This window comes from Perognathus longimembris, chromosome 20, assembly GCF_023159225.1.
Source record: "Perognathus longimembris pacificus isolate PPM17 chromosome 20, ASM2315922v1, whole genome shotgun sequence".
Taxonomy (NCBI): domain Eukaryota; kingdom Metazoa; phylum Chordata; class Mammalia; order Rodentia; family Heteromyidae; genus Perognathus; species Perognathus longimembris.
Genome location: NC_063180.1, coordinates 17190560 through 17204871, shown reverse-complemented (window position 1 = coordinate 17204871; position 14312 = coordinate 17190560). Strand labels below are relative to the sequence as shown.

The window sequence follows — 14312 nt, the reverse complement described above, 5'->3', positions numbered from 1 at the left end:
CTGGAAGCGTCATACCACGCCCACCGCCAGTATCCCAGAGGGGAGCAGGCTCCGCCCGCTTTCACTCCAGGAGGTGCGCAGCCCCGCCCACCGTCCACCGCTCCGCCGCTCACGCCCGGCCGCGGTTGGCGCCAGGGAGCCTTCCCGGAGTGGCGGGCACCTGGAGGAGTGCAAGAGCGCATGCGCGAATGCTGCAGTCGCTGACCAGAGGCTGATTTTTTTTTTTTTTTTTTTTTTGCTAGAGTTCTCAGAACCCAGAGGAAGAGAATCAGGGGTCCAGGCTTCAGGCGTCTGAGCAAAGAACTACAGAGTTCTGCTCCGAAGCCTTCGCCCTGTGTGTGATCCTCCGTGTGGACCCGAAAACAATCTCTCTCGTTCTTGACAGTATGAACTCTTAGTATTGGGATGCTGCAGCAGTTATAGCTAGCCTTGAGGTACCAACAGCCTGTTTCATCGTAAAGGGAATGCTAATCTTATCTTCAGTGTCTAGCTTGCCCCTTGGTATTAGGCAAATTGGTACTGCCTCCATTCTTTTTCCCTTCTCTCACCTCATACTGTACATACATTCAGGTCTGTGACAGACTTATCTCCTATAGTGAATGCACCTCGTGGCTCCAGCAGTATTCAGGGACCATAGTTTCTTAGGATTCCCTCTTGGGAAGTAAAGGTAAGCTGAGGGTAGGAATTCATCCGGGTCCTCTGAAAGGCAAATGACATGACAAGCAGATGGATTCAGGACACTGGGGTAAACTATGAAGGAAAAGAGGAGAGCCAGGGAAGTAGTAAAGCCTTCAGATGAAGGATAAGGAGTGGAGTGATGGGAGGATTTTACAGGACGATTATTCAAACAGTGCAACTTGAAAATAGTTTAAGACTGGAAACAGTTGGAGAGTTCGTTCGAAGTTGTTTAATTAAAGAGTCTGGGTATCCACCGGGCTCCTGTGGCTCATGCCTGTAATCCTAGCTACTCAGGAGGTTGCGATCTGAAGGTCACGGTTTGAAGCCAGCTCGGGCAAGAAAGTTCATGAGACACTTATCTCAAATTCACCACTAAAAAGCTGGAAGTGGACTTGTAGCTAAAGTGGTAGAGTGCTAACCTTGAGCACAAAAACCTCAGGTAAAGTGCTCAAGCCCAGAGTTTAAAAACAAAAACAAAATCATCCTACGAAATATATACTGTTAAAATTCTGAATTTACATTTTACATGTGAGGAAACTAGTGTATAAACTCCAGCCCAAAGCCAATCATCTGTTGCCTCTCCCGGCAAGACGGTGGTGTTTGAATTTTTTTTTTTAATTAATGAAGGCGACAGTGAGCGATTTCCTCCCAGCACAACGCAAGAGGCAGGTACAAATGCTTTGCGCTTGCGCACTGGGACAGAAAGTCCACTTCCGGCGCGTCAATTACGTAGGAGGTGGGGTCGAGCCTTTTCGCCGATGTAAGACCGTTATGTGGTTTTCTGGTTTGAGACTAGAACTTCCAAAAGGGAAACGGGAGTTATCTTTAACAGCTTCTGTCACGTCCATGGTCACTTCTGGAGGCCCGAAGCACCGAATACCGGCCCCACTCGGGTACTGCTTCCCGGCTCTGCCACCTTCACAGACCCGGCCGCTTCAGGTCTACCGAGCCCGGAGCGACCTAGGGCCCGCCTCCGCTCCCCGCGCATGCGTGCTGCAGACGCCACTGGTCGCTGTCCAGGAGCCCAGGAATCCCTGGGCTGCTCAACCCTCGGAGTAAGGGTGAAGACAGCGAGGTGAGCCAAGCTGGAGGATGTGCCGTTTGTTGTTCTGGGGGAGATGAGGGCTAGATGCTCACGGCTCTGCGGATCCAGAGGATGCGGGGATCATACTGCCATAACGGTGCCGAGCCCTGTGTGTAGGTTCGGCCTGCCCTGAGGCCCCCCTGTGCACGTCTGTCTTTCAGCCACCTAGGCCTGCTGCAAGAGTCCCGAGAGGGAAATCGGAGGCGTTAGCCCCACTAGGGAGGCTTGGGACAGGCCCCTGGGGGCTAAGAGGACCCGCTGGCACTGTTCCAAACAGGACACTCTGGGCACCTTCTGTCTTCCTCTCGCTTGCATTCGTATGCATTCAGGACAAGGATCAGCCAGGGTCTGGGGGAGCATGACGGGTGGATTTTGCCTGAGTCAAGAAAGTCTCGGGGTGTCATAAGTCCTCTCTGCTTATCCTTGCTAATCTGCAGGAAAGGCCCATGAAAAGGTGAGTTTGAGTTTGTATTGTTTTTTGTTGATGTGAAATGCATTTGATTTTCAAGACATGAAATTATTTCTTTCCTTTGAAACACCCCTTTTAAGAATGAACTGGCTTGGGCCTTAGGATGTGCAATGACAAGGGACGTAATTAGGAAATTCCTCTTTATAGTGCCGACTGCATGCACTTGTCGATAGTTATATAGTTAACCAGGTGAACACAGTACTTTAAGCATTCTCATGATATGAGATGTTCAGGTTTATTCATATTTTAGCTGTGATTTAAAGAGTAGGGTGTTTGCTGTGTATCTTAAATAGTATCTTAATCTTAATAGTTCCTGGGTAATAACAGGAAATTTTTTCTCCAGGAGTCTATGAGTGAGATTTTTGATACCAGCTGGATGTGGTTTGAGCTTGTTTTAGTCTTTACATTGAATAAGAGAGGTGTAAGATAGTGGTTAGGAACATTGTATATACATTAAGAAGACTTGAGTCCTGACTGCCACATATATGTGAGTGATTTTGGCTAAAGTTTGTGCACTAGTTTCTTCACATACTTCATAGGGTCATTTTGAAGGGTTTTTTTTTTCTTTGTCGGTTATGAGGCTTGAACTCAGGGCCTGGGTGCTGTTCCTAAGCCTCTTTGTGCTCAAGACTAGTGCTCTACCACATAAACCACAGTATCACTTCTGGTTTTTGAGCAGTTAATTGGAGATAAGAGTCTCACAGGGACTTTTTTGCCAGGGCTTACTTTGAACTGTGATCCTCATATCTCAGCTTCCTGAGTAGCTAGGATTACAGGTGTAATCCACCAGCAGCTGGCTTGAAGATTATTTTTTTAAATATGAGCTTGAACACTGTATCTGAAATTTTCTTGCTCAAAGGTACTGCTTTACCACTGAGCCACAGCCTTTTGTGGTTAACTGAAGATAAAGAGTCTCATGGACATTCCTTCCTGGGTTGTCTTCAAACCTCAATCTTCAAATATCAGCCTCCTGAGTAGCTTGGAACCAGGAGTTGGTATATTCTGAAATTCTCTAAGTGACCAATTTGTAATAAAAAGATTCTTGTCTCTCCTGTTTCTGGGAGGTTTGAGAAACTGGCAACATTCCCAAATCCAAGAAAGAAGTTCTGGTTTAGAGAGTGTAGTCTCATCTCAGCTGGGAAGGTGGATTGGAGTGAGGAGGCCACTTTCAGGTCAGGTCTGTGCAGCCTGTTTTCAGGTCCAGATTGACCCCGGGAGTAAGGGGCAAGCATCGTTTCTAGCATCGTTTCTGTGAAGTGACTGACAATGAGCTTTGATGGACAGTCACTGTTCTGTGTCTCTTCCTAACATGGCTGATTTCTCCATGGTTTGAAGGAAGAGATGTATTTGTCTGAAGAACCTTTGGCCTTGGTGGGTGGCAATGGTTTATGCCTGTAATCCTAGCTACTCGGGAGGTTGAGATCTGAAGATCATGGTTCAAAGCCAGCCCATGCAGGAAAGTCTGTGAGACTCTTATCTCCAATTAACCACTGGAAAAGTGGAAGTGACACTGTGGCTCAAAGTGGTGGAGCGCTAGTCTTGAGCTGAAGAGTTCAGGGACAGTGCCCAGACCCAAATTTCAAGCCCCATGACCGACTGACAAAAAAAAAAAAAAAAAAAAAAGGAAAGAAAAAAAGAACCTTTGGCCTCTTAACATGTTGGGAGAAGGTTGCATGTGGGAGTGGAGAAGTGCAGTATACTGTTTCTCAAATGTGGAAGCTCTAAGGTAGTTCTGTTCTCATGGCTTCACATTCTTCCTACAGCTCTGGCAACTGTGGACTCTGCCTGTCCAGTAAAGGAACCTTGAGGAAAACTGACCCATTCTTGCAGTTCTAAAATCATGGCTCATGTAAGTAGATGTCTCCTTCCTTCCTTCCTTCCTTCTTTCCTTCCTTCCTTCCTTTCCTCCTTCCTCCCTCCCTTCCTCCCTCCCTCCCTCTCTCCCTCCCTTTCTTCCTTCCTTCCCTCCTTCCTTTTTTGTTCAAATTTGAATTCAGAGCCTCAAGCTTGCTAGACAAGCACACTACTGCTACTTGCCAAATTTTTTTTTCTGATCCTTAAAGGAAAGAAGATAGACTAAATCATAAGAATTGAGATGGGGGGCAGCATTTGCTAACCATGTTTATTTGAACCTATTTTGGTTATTATGGGTCTAAGCCAAATATATATTTTATAAGTTTGTCTCATAAGCCAAATTGGGATTCTGGCCTATTTGTGCAGTCTACAAGCAAATTGTATTTTGAAAGAATGTAAAAAATTATGTTGGGGGGGCTGGGAATATGGCTTAATGGTAGAGTGCTCGCCTTGCATGCATGAAGCCCTGGGTTCCATTCCTCAGCACCACATAAACAGAAAAAGCCAGAATTGCTCTGTGGCTCAAGTGGTAGAGTGCTAGCCTTGAAAAAAACAACCAGGGTCAGTGCTCAGGCCTTGAGTCCAAGCCCCAGGACGGGCAAAAAAAAAAAAATTATGCTGGGTGCTGGTGGCTTACGCCTGTAATCCTAACAACTCAGGAAGCTAAGATCCGAGGAATGAGGTTCAAAGCCAGCCCAGGTAGGAAAGTCTGTGAGACTCTTATCTTTTTTTTTAATTAAATTTTATTAACAAGGTGTTGTGTAAAGGGGGTACAGTTACATTATAAGGCAGTGAATACATTTCTTGTGATATCTTACACCCTCATTTTTCTTTCCCTTCCCTAGATCAGGTAGGCATATATACAATATCCAGTGTACCAAAATCATATACAGTAATCACATAGGGTACGCCACAGGAAATTCACCTAGAACTTTAAAGATAACGTCAACAATAGAATCCTCCTGTGTCCTTCTCTTGGAGTTGTTTTTGCTTATCCTTGTCTTATATAATCATGTGTACATAGCTGTTGAGCTATTGTGATCCACTGATAGGTCTATTCTAGACCTTTTTATGTTTAGTAGTTGTTTGGTTATAGATAAAGTCGCTGACCCAAACATGTGGAAATACCATTTGAAAAGAAGTTTGTTGTTTTGCAGACCTGGTTTCTACTGCCCTCCTCCCTCCCTAACAGTCATATATCAGGGAGGCCATGCCCCTTTGTTCTCTGTCTTCTAGGTTTGTGTCACTCAACATTATTTGTTCAAGTTCTGACCATTTCCCTGCGAATACCAATATTTTATCATTTCTAATTGCTATGTAGTATTCCATTGTGTATAGGGACCACTACATCTGTAGTGGGGAATCTGGGTTGTTTCCAACTTTTGGCTATTGTGAATTGTGCAGCGATAAACATGGATATGCAAATGTCTTTATGATATCTTGAGGCCTGTTGTTCAGGATAGATGCCTAGGAGTGGTATGGCTGGATCATAGGATATATCTATGCTGAGCTTTTTGAGGAACCTCCATATTGTTCTCCAAAGTGGTCGTACTAATTTGCACTAACGGTGGAGAAGGGTTCCTCTTTCCCCGCATCCCCTCCAGCATTTGTTGTTGCCTGAGTTCAGAGTATAGGCCATTCTAACTGTGGTGAGGTGGTATCTCAGGGTTCTTTTTATTTACATTTACTTTACTGCCAGGGATGTTGAACATTTCCTCATATGTTTCTTTGCCATTTTTATCTCTTCTCCTGTGAAGTCTCTCTTTAGCTCCTTTGCCCATTTAATAATTGGTTTACTGGTTTGGAGGGGGTTCGTTTTTTGAGTTCTCTGTAGATGACAGATATTAGGCCTTTGTCTGTTGCTGTGCTGGTGAAGATCCTTTCCCATATGGTTGGCTGTCTATCTAGTTTGGTGGCTGTGTCTTTAGTTGTGCAGAAACTTTTTATTTTGTAGCAGTTCCATTTGTCGAGTCTCTCCCCTATCTGTTGTGCCCCTGGGACTATGTTCAGAAAGTTCCTACCCGTGCCTATAAGTTCTAGTGTCTCTCCTACTCTGTCTTTCAGTAGTTTCAAGGTTTCAGGTCTGATTTTGAGGTTCTTAGTCCATTTTGAGGTGATCTTGGTGCGTGGTGATAGGCTAGGGTCCACTTTGAGTTTTCTACATGTGGCTGCTTAGTTTTCCCAGCACCAGTAGAGGCTATGTTTTTTCCATTGTATGTTTTTAGCTCCTTTGTTGAACATCAGCTGACTGTAAGAATGCGGCTTTATTTCTGGGTCTTCTATCCTATTCCATTGGTCTTCAGGTCTGTTTGTTGTTGTTTTTTTGGCCAGTCCTGGGCCTTGGACTCAGGGCCTGAGCACTGTCCCTGACTTCCTTTTGCTCAAGGCTAGCACTCTGCCACTTGAGCCACAGCACCACTTCTGGCCATTTTCTGTATATGTGGTGCTGGGGAATCGAACCCAGGGCCTCATGTATACGAGGCAAGCTCTCTTGCCACTAGGCCATATCCCCAGCCATCAGGTCTGTTTTTATGCCAGTACCAGGCTGTTTTTGTTATGATGGCTCTGTAATAGAGCTTGAAGTCTGGTATTGTGATTCCTTCTGCTCTGCTTCCTTTGCCTAGATTTGCTTTAGCTAATCTAGGTCTTTTGCTGTTCCATATGAGTGGTTGTTTTCTCTATGTCAGTGAAGAATGTAGCTGGGATCTTGATGGGGATTGCATTGAATTTGTATGACATTTTGGGCAATATGGCCATTTTCACTGTATTGATTCTGCCTACTCATGAGCATGGGAGGTCTTTCCATCTCCTTGTGTCGCCTTTGATTTCCCTTTTTAGATTTTTATAGTTCTCATAAATAGGTCATTCACGTCTTTAGTTAGGTTAATCCCTAGGTAATGTATTCTTTTTTTAGCTATTGCAAATGGTATTATTTCCATAATTTCCTTTTCTGCTTGTACATTGCTGGTGTACAGAAAAGCTGCTGATTTTTGTGGGTTGATTTTGTATCCTGCTACTTTGTCAAAATGGTTTAATAGGTGTAGGAGTTTGGGGACTGAGTTTTTTTTGGTCCTTCAGATAGAAGATCATGTCATCTGCGAATAGGGATAGTTTGATTTCTTCTTTGCCAATGTGGATCCCTTTGATGTCCTCCTCTTACCTTATTGCTATGACTAGGGATTCCGGCACTGTGTTGAATAGATGCGGGGAGAGTGGGCATCCTTGTCTTGCTCCTGAGTTTAGGGGAAATGGTTTTAGTTTCTCCCCATTTAATATTATATTAGCAGTTGGTCTGTTCTATATGGCTTTTATTGTTTTAAAGAATGTTCCCTCTATTCCTGTTCTCTCCAGGGCTTTTAACATGTATGGGTGTTATATTTTGTCAAAGGCTTTTTGGGCATCAGCTGAGATGATGATGTGGTTCTTGGTCTTAGCTCTGTTGATGTGGTGAATTATGTTTATTGAGTTGTGGATGGGGGATGAAGCCTACTTGATCTTGATGTGTAATTTTCTTGATCAGTTTCTGGATCCTGTTAGCTAATATTTTGTTGAGGAGCTTTGCATCTGTGTTCATTAGTGATACTGGTCTGTAATTCTCTTTTTTTGTTGGGTCTTTGCCTGGTTTGGGGATGAGTATGATATTAGCTTCATAGAATGAGTTTGGGATTTCTCCCTCTGTTTCTATTTCACAAAAGAGTTTGAGGAGTATTGGTATTAGCTCCTCACTGAAGGTTTTATAGAATTCATTGGTGAATCCATCTGGGCCTGGGCTTTTCTTTGTTGGAAGGCTCTTCATTACATCCTGTATCTCGCTGTAGGTTATTAGTTTATTTAGTTGATTTGTTTCTTCTTGTGCGACTCTTATCTTCAATTAACCACCAAAAAAGTGAAAGCGGTGCTGTGGCTCAAGTGGTAGAGCACTAGCCTTGAGCTGTAGAGCTCAAGGACAGTGCCCAGGCCCACAGTTCAAACCCTATGACCAACCCCATGACCAACACACACACACACACACACACACACACACACACACACACACACGAATGTAAAAAATTAAAAAGTAAACCACATGCTAGTGGCTCATGCCTGTTATTCTAGTTACTCAGGAGGCTGAGATCCAGAAGATCAGGGTTCACAGCCAGATGAGGCAGACAATCCAATTTCAAAATAACCATCAAAAGCTAGGCTAGAGGTGTTGTCCCAGGTGTAGAACCCAGCAAGCCCAAGGCTTGGAGTTCAAACTCTGGTGCTGCCAAAAAAAAAAAAAAAAAAGATAAGTATATGCAACAGAGACCATATGTGATAGACAAAGCCTAATTGAACATGTTTACTTACTAATTCCTGATATACATCAACAAATCTTCAAGAACATGTAAATATTGCTACCTATGTCACAGGCTTCCAGTCCAGCCTATTTAAAGAAAAAATGAGAAAATATCCATAATACTGGTATTCCATCTTAAAACTACTTTATCTTACAGTTATTTGGGTTTGTCATTTCAGGATTTGGTGATGTTCAGAGACGTGACTGTTGACTTTTCTCAAGAAGAGTGGGAATGTCTGACTTCATACCAGAGAAATTTATACAGAGATGTGATATTAGAGAACTACAAAAACTTGGTGTCACTAGGTAAGCTTCTCTGTGTCAAAATGTAGAAATTCCCACAATGAAAATTTGACTTTTTTTTTTTGGTCAGAGCTGGGGCTTATTGAACTCAGGGCTTGGACACTCTCCTTGAGCTGCTTTTGCTCAAGGCTGACACTCTACCACGTGAGGCACAATTCTACTTCCAGCTTTTTCTGTTTATGTGGTACTGAGGAATCAAACCTAGGGCTTCATGCATGCTAGACAAGCACGCTACCACCAAGCCACATTCCCAGCCCCAAAGCTCAGTTTCTAAAACCTAATTAATCATGTCTTTGTGGTTCAGAGTGAGCACCTTTGTTGAGACCTTACATCATTTCATCGCTCCAAGGCTTTCATTTCCCTCTTTGGTTATTACTTCTCTCTAATAGCTATTGTATGGAACCTTTTAGACACAGCAAAGAAATCTGGTGTCATAATGCTGTAGATATTCATGTTAGTTGTGGACTCCTCTGTGATGATAATAGAAGACAGAGGTGTCTAGCTCTGTATACCTATTAAAAGTTTAATTGAGGGCTGGGGATATGGCCTAGTGGCAAGAGTGATTATCTCATATACATGAAGCCTAGGTTCGATTCCTCAGCACCACATATATATAAAATGGCCAGAAGTGGCGCTGTGGCTCAAGTGGCAGTGTGCTAGCCTTGAGCAAAAAGAAGCCAGGGACAGTGCTCAGGCCCTGAGTCCAAGCCCAGGACTGTCAAAAAAAAAAAATTTTAATTAATGAATTAATTAAAATAAAATTTAAAAATAAATAAATAAAAGTTTAATTGCTGGGTACTGGTGGCTCATGCTTGTAATCCTATGTGCTCAGGAGGCTGAGATCTGAGGTTCACAGTTCAAAGCCAGCCCAGACAGGAAAGTCCATGAAACTCTTATCTCCAATTAACCACCAGAAAAAAAATTAAAATAAAAAAGTTGAAAGTTGGGCTGGGAATATGGCCTAGTGGTAAAGTGCTCGCCTTGCATACATGAAGCCCTGGGTTCAATTCCTCAGCACCACATATATAGAAAATGGCCAGAAGTGGCGCTGTGGCTCAAGTGGTAGAGTGCTAGCCTTGAACACAAAGAAGCCAGGGACAGTGCTCAGGCCCTGAGTCCAAGACCCAGAACTGGCAAAAAAAAAACAAACACAAAAAAAAAACAAGCTTTTAAATACCTGAAATTTGTATTTTCTTTCTTCTTGTTCTTTTTTTTTTTTTTTTTTTTTTGGCCAGTCCTGGGCTTGGACTCAGGGCCTGAGACTGTCCCTGGCTTCTTTTTGCTCAAGGCTAGCACTCTGCCACTTGAGCCACAGCGCCACTTCTGGCCATTTTCTGTATATGTGGTGCTGGGGAATCGAACCCAGGGCCTCATGTATAAGAGGCAAGCACTCTTGCCACTAGGCCATATTCCCAGCCCCTTTCTTGATATTATTATTATATTATTATTTTTGCAGTAATGAAACTTAAAGTCAGAACACATTTGTTAGGCAGCTTCTTGAACCATGCTCCCACTCACTGCCAGTGCCTTTTGCTTTATGTTGTTTTTTTTTTTTTGGTCAGTCCTGGGGCTTGGACTCAGGGCCTGAGCACTGTCCCTGGCTTGTTTTTGCTCAAGGCTAGCACTCTTCCACTTCAGCCACAGCGCCACTTCTGGCCATTTTCTGTATATGTGGTGCTGGGGAATTGAACTCAGGGCCTCATGTATACGAGGCAGGCACTCTTGCCACTAGGCCATATCCCCAGCCCTGCCTTTTGCTTTAGTTATATTTTGCATAGACTCATGTTTTAGCCTGGACTTCAGTCCTCCTGTCTGTGCCTCCTATGTAGCTGGTAATACAGTTATGCATTACCACATCCATAGAATAGTCTTGCTAGCTCTTTTTCCTAGCTGGCTTCTAAAAGTTTGATCCGGGCTGAGAATATGGCCTAGCGGCAAGAGTGCTTGCATCCTATACATGAAGCCCTGGGTTCGATTCCTCAGCACCACATATACAGAAAATGGCCAGAAGTGGTGCTGTGGCTCAAGTGCCAGAGTGCTAGCCTTGAGCAAAAAGAAGCCAGGGACAGTGCTCAGGCCCTGAGTCCAAGGCCCAAGACAGGCCAAAACAAAAAATAAATAAATAAATAAATAAATAAAAGTTTGATCCTCCTGAGATCCTTTTCCCAAGTAGTAGCTGGGATTATAGGAATGGGCTACTGTGCCAACCTTGCATTTAAAACTAATTGAATATCCTGGCAAGGAACTTTATTTTTATTATTATTCTTAGCATGACAACAGCAAAAAAAATTTAGAAATTAAGTACTTAATAAAAATTATAGTGCTTACAATGTAGTAGGTACTCATCCTAAAACTTGTATTAAACCTTAGAACAATCAGGTATGTACATGGGACCTTAACCCCTGAGAAAATGGAGGTACAGAAGGATTAAATTACTTGCCCTTGTGACCAGGTGACAAGAGGCAAGATCTGGAACAAGTGTTCCCAACTATAATTACCTCTTACAAGACAAAGCATGAGTTTAAAATAAGCACCAGGGGCTGGGAATATGGCCTAGTGGCAAGAGTGCTTGCCTCTTATACATGAAGTCCTGGGTTCAATTCCCCAGCACCACATATACAGAAAATGGCCAGAAGTGGCGCTGTGGCTCAAGTGGCAGAGTGCTAGCCTTGAGCAAAAAGAAGCCAGGGACAGTCTCAGGCCCGGAGTCCAAGCCCAGAACTGGCAAAAAAACCCCAAAACAAAACAATAAAATAAGTACCACATCCCCTGCTTCTTAGTTCTTTTTTTTTTTTTCTAGTAGTCCTGAGTAATTTAATGTGAATGCTTTTAATCTTGATTGTCTTCTTCATTATGATACCTGATCAAATAATTTCTTTTTCTAATTTGGTCTTTTTTTTTTCCAAGCAGGATGTTCCATTTCTAAGCCAGATGTGATTTCCTTACTGGAACAAGGGAAAGAACCCTGGATTGTAAGGGAAGAGAGAAGAAGATGGAATCTGGGTAAGTAGGTGCTTTACAGCCAAAGGCAGGTGACAAAGTACAGACCTGCTGCCAGGATTATATGTTCTTTTAGAGCTCATGTTTTGCATTTCAGTGTTTATTATGTCTTTTTTGGTTTTTGTTGTTGTTGTTTTTTATGGTTATCATTTTAGTGGAGTCAGACAAAAAAGAAGTAAACAAATAAATGGTTCAGGCTGAGGGGTATATCAGTAGTAAAGTTGTCTGCTTTGTACATGTGACACCTAGATTTAATCCTTAGCAACACAAAACAGATTATGGCTTTTTAAGTGTCCTGAAATGTTGAAGAGCTATGAAATAAAAGTGAATAAGGTTATGATGTGAGAATTAGAATGTATGAATGGGGGCTAGGAATGTGGCTTAGTGGTAGAGTGCTTGCCTAGCATTCATGAAGCCCCGGGTTTGATTCCTCAGTACCACATAAATGAAAAAACCAGAAGTAGCCCTGTGGCTCAAGTGGTAGAGTGCTAGACTTGAGCAAAAGAAGCTCAGAGATGGTGCCCAGGCCCTGAGTTCAAGCCCCAGGATTGGCCAAAGAAAAGAAAGAATTGAACAGGGTAATTTTAAATAGAGTGGTTAGGGAAGAGGACCCTGTATGACAGTTGCCAAAGATAGGACCATTTGAGTATCAGAACAACTGATAACTTCAGTTCATCACCCATCCTGACTCCAGTCATTCCTCCACTGCATGGTTAACCACTGTCCTTACTTTAACAACAACAGCATACATTAGTTTAACGTTTTTCCTTTTCTAGTGCCAATACTAGGGCTTGAACTCAGTACCCAGGCACTGTCCCTGAACTTTTTCACTCAAGGCTAGCACTGTGCTCCTTGAGCTGCCGCTGTACTTTTTGGTGGTTAATTGGAGATAAGAGGCTCCTGGACTTCCCTGCTCAGGCTGGTTTTGAATGACGATTTTCAGATCTGAGCCCTGAGTTGCTAGGATTACAGATGTGAGGCACTAGCACCCAGCAGGAAAATGGTGATTGCTTTACAGTGACCACCCTTTCAACTACATCTACCTTACACTTGCAAATATCTGCTATAACTCAGTTCCTACTTGCATAATCATAAGTGAACTCTTTTCTTTCACAAAAAGGTACTAAGAAATTGTATTTTGTGGACTAGGAAAGTTAAACCTTATCTTATTGTGTGTGTTTTTTCAGATTTGGAATCTAGGTATGATACTAAGAAGTTATTTCAAGAAAAGAAAGTTTATGAAATGAATTTATGTCAGTGGGAAATCATGGAAAGAATCCAAAGCCATGGACTCAAAGAGTCCCTTTTAGGAAAAGACTGTGGATATAAAATGTTTGGGGAACAGGAGGGTCCTCCCAGGGTCTATTTCAGGCAAGGGAGAAAAACCACCACTGAGAAAATAGCCACTTACAGAAAACTGGAATCCCTTCCTCTCTACCAGAAAAGCTCTAACATTGCCAAGCCTTATGAGTGCGGGGATTGTGGGAAGGCTTTTAGGGCGCGCCAGCAGCTGACTTTCCACCAGAGAATCCACACTGGTGAGAAGCCCTATGAGTGTAAGGAATGTGGGAAGACTTTTCGCCAGTGTGCCCACCTTAGTCGGCATCAGAGAATTCACATGTCTGACAGACTCCATGAGTGTAAAAAATGTGGAACAATCTTCTCCTGCAGCTCAGACCTTCGCATGCATCAGAGAATTCATGTGGGCGAGAAGCCCTACGAATGTCAGGAGTGCGGGAAGGCCTTCAGAGTGCGGGGCCAGCTGACCCTCCACCAGAGGATCCACACCGGCGAGAAGCCTTACGAATGCAAGGAGTGCGGGAAGACCTTCCGACAATATGCACACCTCACCCGACACCAAAGACTCAATTTTGCTGAGAGGTGCTATGAGTGTAAGGAATGTGGCCAAGCTTTTCTGTGCAGTACAGGCCTTCGGCTGCATCACAAGCTTCACATTGGCGAGAAGCCCTACGATTGCAAGGAGTGTGGGAAAGCCTTCCGGGTGCGGCAGCAGCTCACCCTCCACCAGAGGATCCACACTGGTGAGAAGCCCTATGATTGCAAGGAGTGCGGGAAGACCTTCAGTCGTGGCTATCATCTCACCCTCCACCAGAGAATCCACACAGGGGAGAAACCCTATGAGTGTAAGGAGTGTCAGAAGTTCTTCCGTCGTTACTCAGAACTCATCTCCCATCAGGGCATTCACATCGGGGAGAAGCCCTACGACTGTAAGGAGTGCGGGAAGGCCTTCCGGCTCTTCTCCCAGCTGACCCAGCATCAGAGCATTCATTTTGGTGAGAAACCCTATCAGTGTAAGGAGTGTGGGAAGACTTTCAGACTGCTCTCCCAGCTCACTCAGCATCAGAGCATTCACACTGGCGAGAAGCCTTATGACTGTAAGGAGTGTGGGAAGGCCTTCCGGCTTCACTCCTCCCTTATTCAACACCAGAGAATTCATTCTGGTGAGAAACCGTACACGTGCAAAGAATGTAAGAAAGCCTTTAGACAGCATTCACACCTCACATACCATCAGCGCATTCATAATGTAACTTAGTTATAACCACTTCCTCACTATGAATGTTCTATTAAGAACATTAGAAAAC

General features: G+C 43.6%; 1 protein-coding gene across 3 annotated transcripts; it reads left to right on the top strand.

Annotated features, from left to right (window-relative positions):
• Nucleotides 1-1420: 1420 nt before the first annotated feature.
• Nucleotides 1421-14312, top strand: LOC125367948 (zinc finger protein 30 homolog). 3 transcript variants are annotated; one of them, XM_048368709.1, is made up of 5 exons: nt 1421-1753; nt 3995-4080; nt 8586-8712; nt 11620-11712; nt 12897-14312. In XM_048368709.1, the coding sequence occupies exons 2-5, from the start codon at nt 4072-4074 to the stop codon at nt 14261-14263; spliced, it is 1596 nt and encodes a 531-aa protein (XP_048224666.1). In that variant the 5' UTR covers nt 1421-1753; nt 3995-4071; the 3' UTR covers nt 14264-14312. The 3 variants fall into 3 exon arrangements, with proteins under 3 accessions (XP_048224666.1, XP_048224664.1, XP_048224665.1); XM_048368707.1 differs by having other exon boundaries at nt 11617-11712; XM_048368708.1 differs by lacking the exon at nt 1421-1753 and adding an exon at nt 1969-2216 and having other exon boundaries at nt 11617-11712.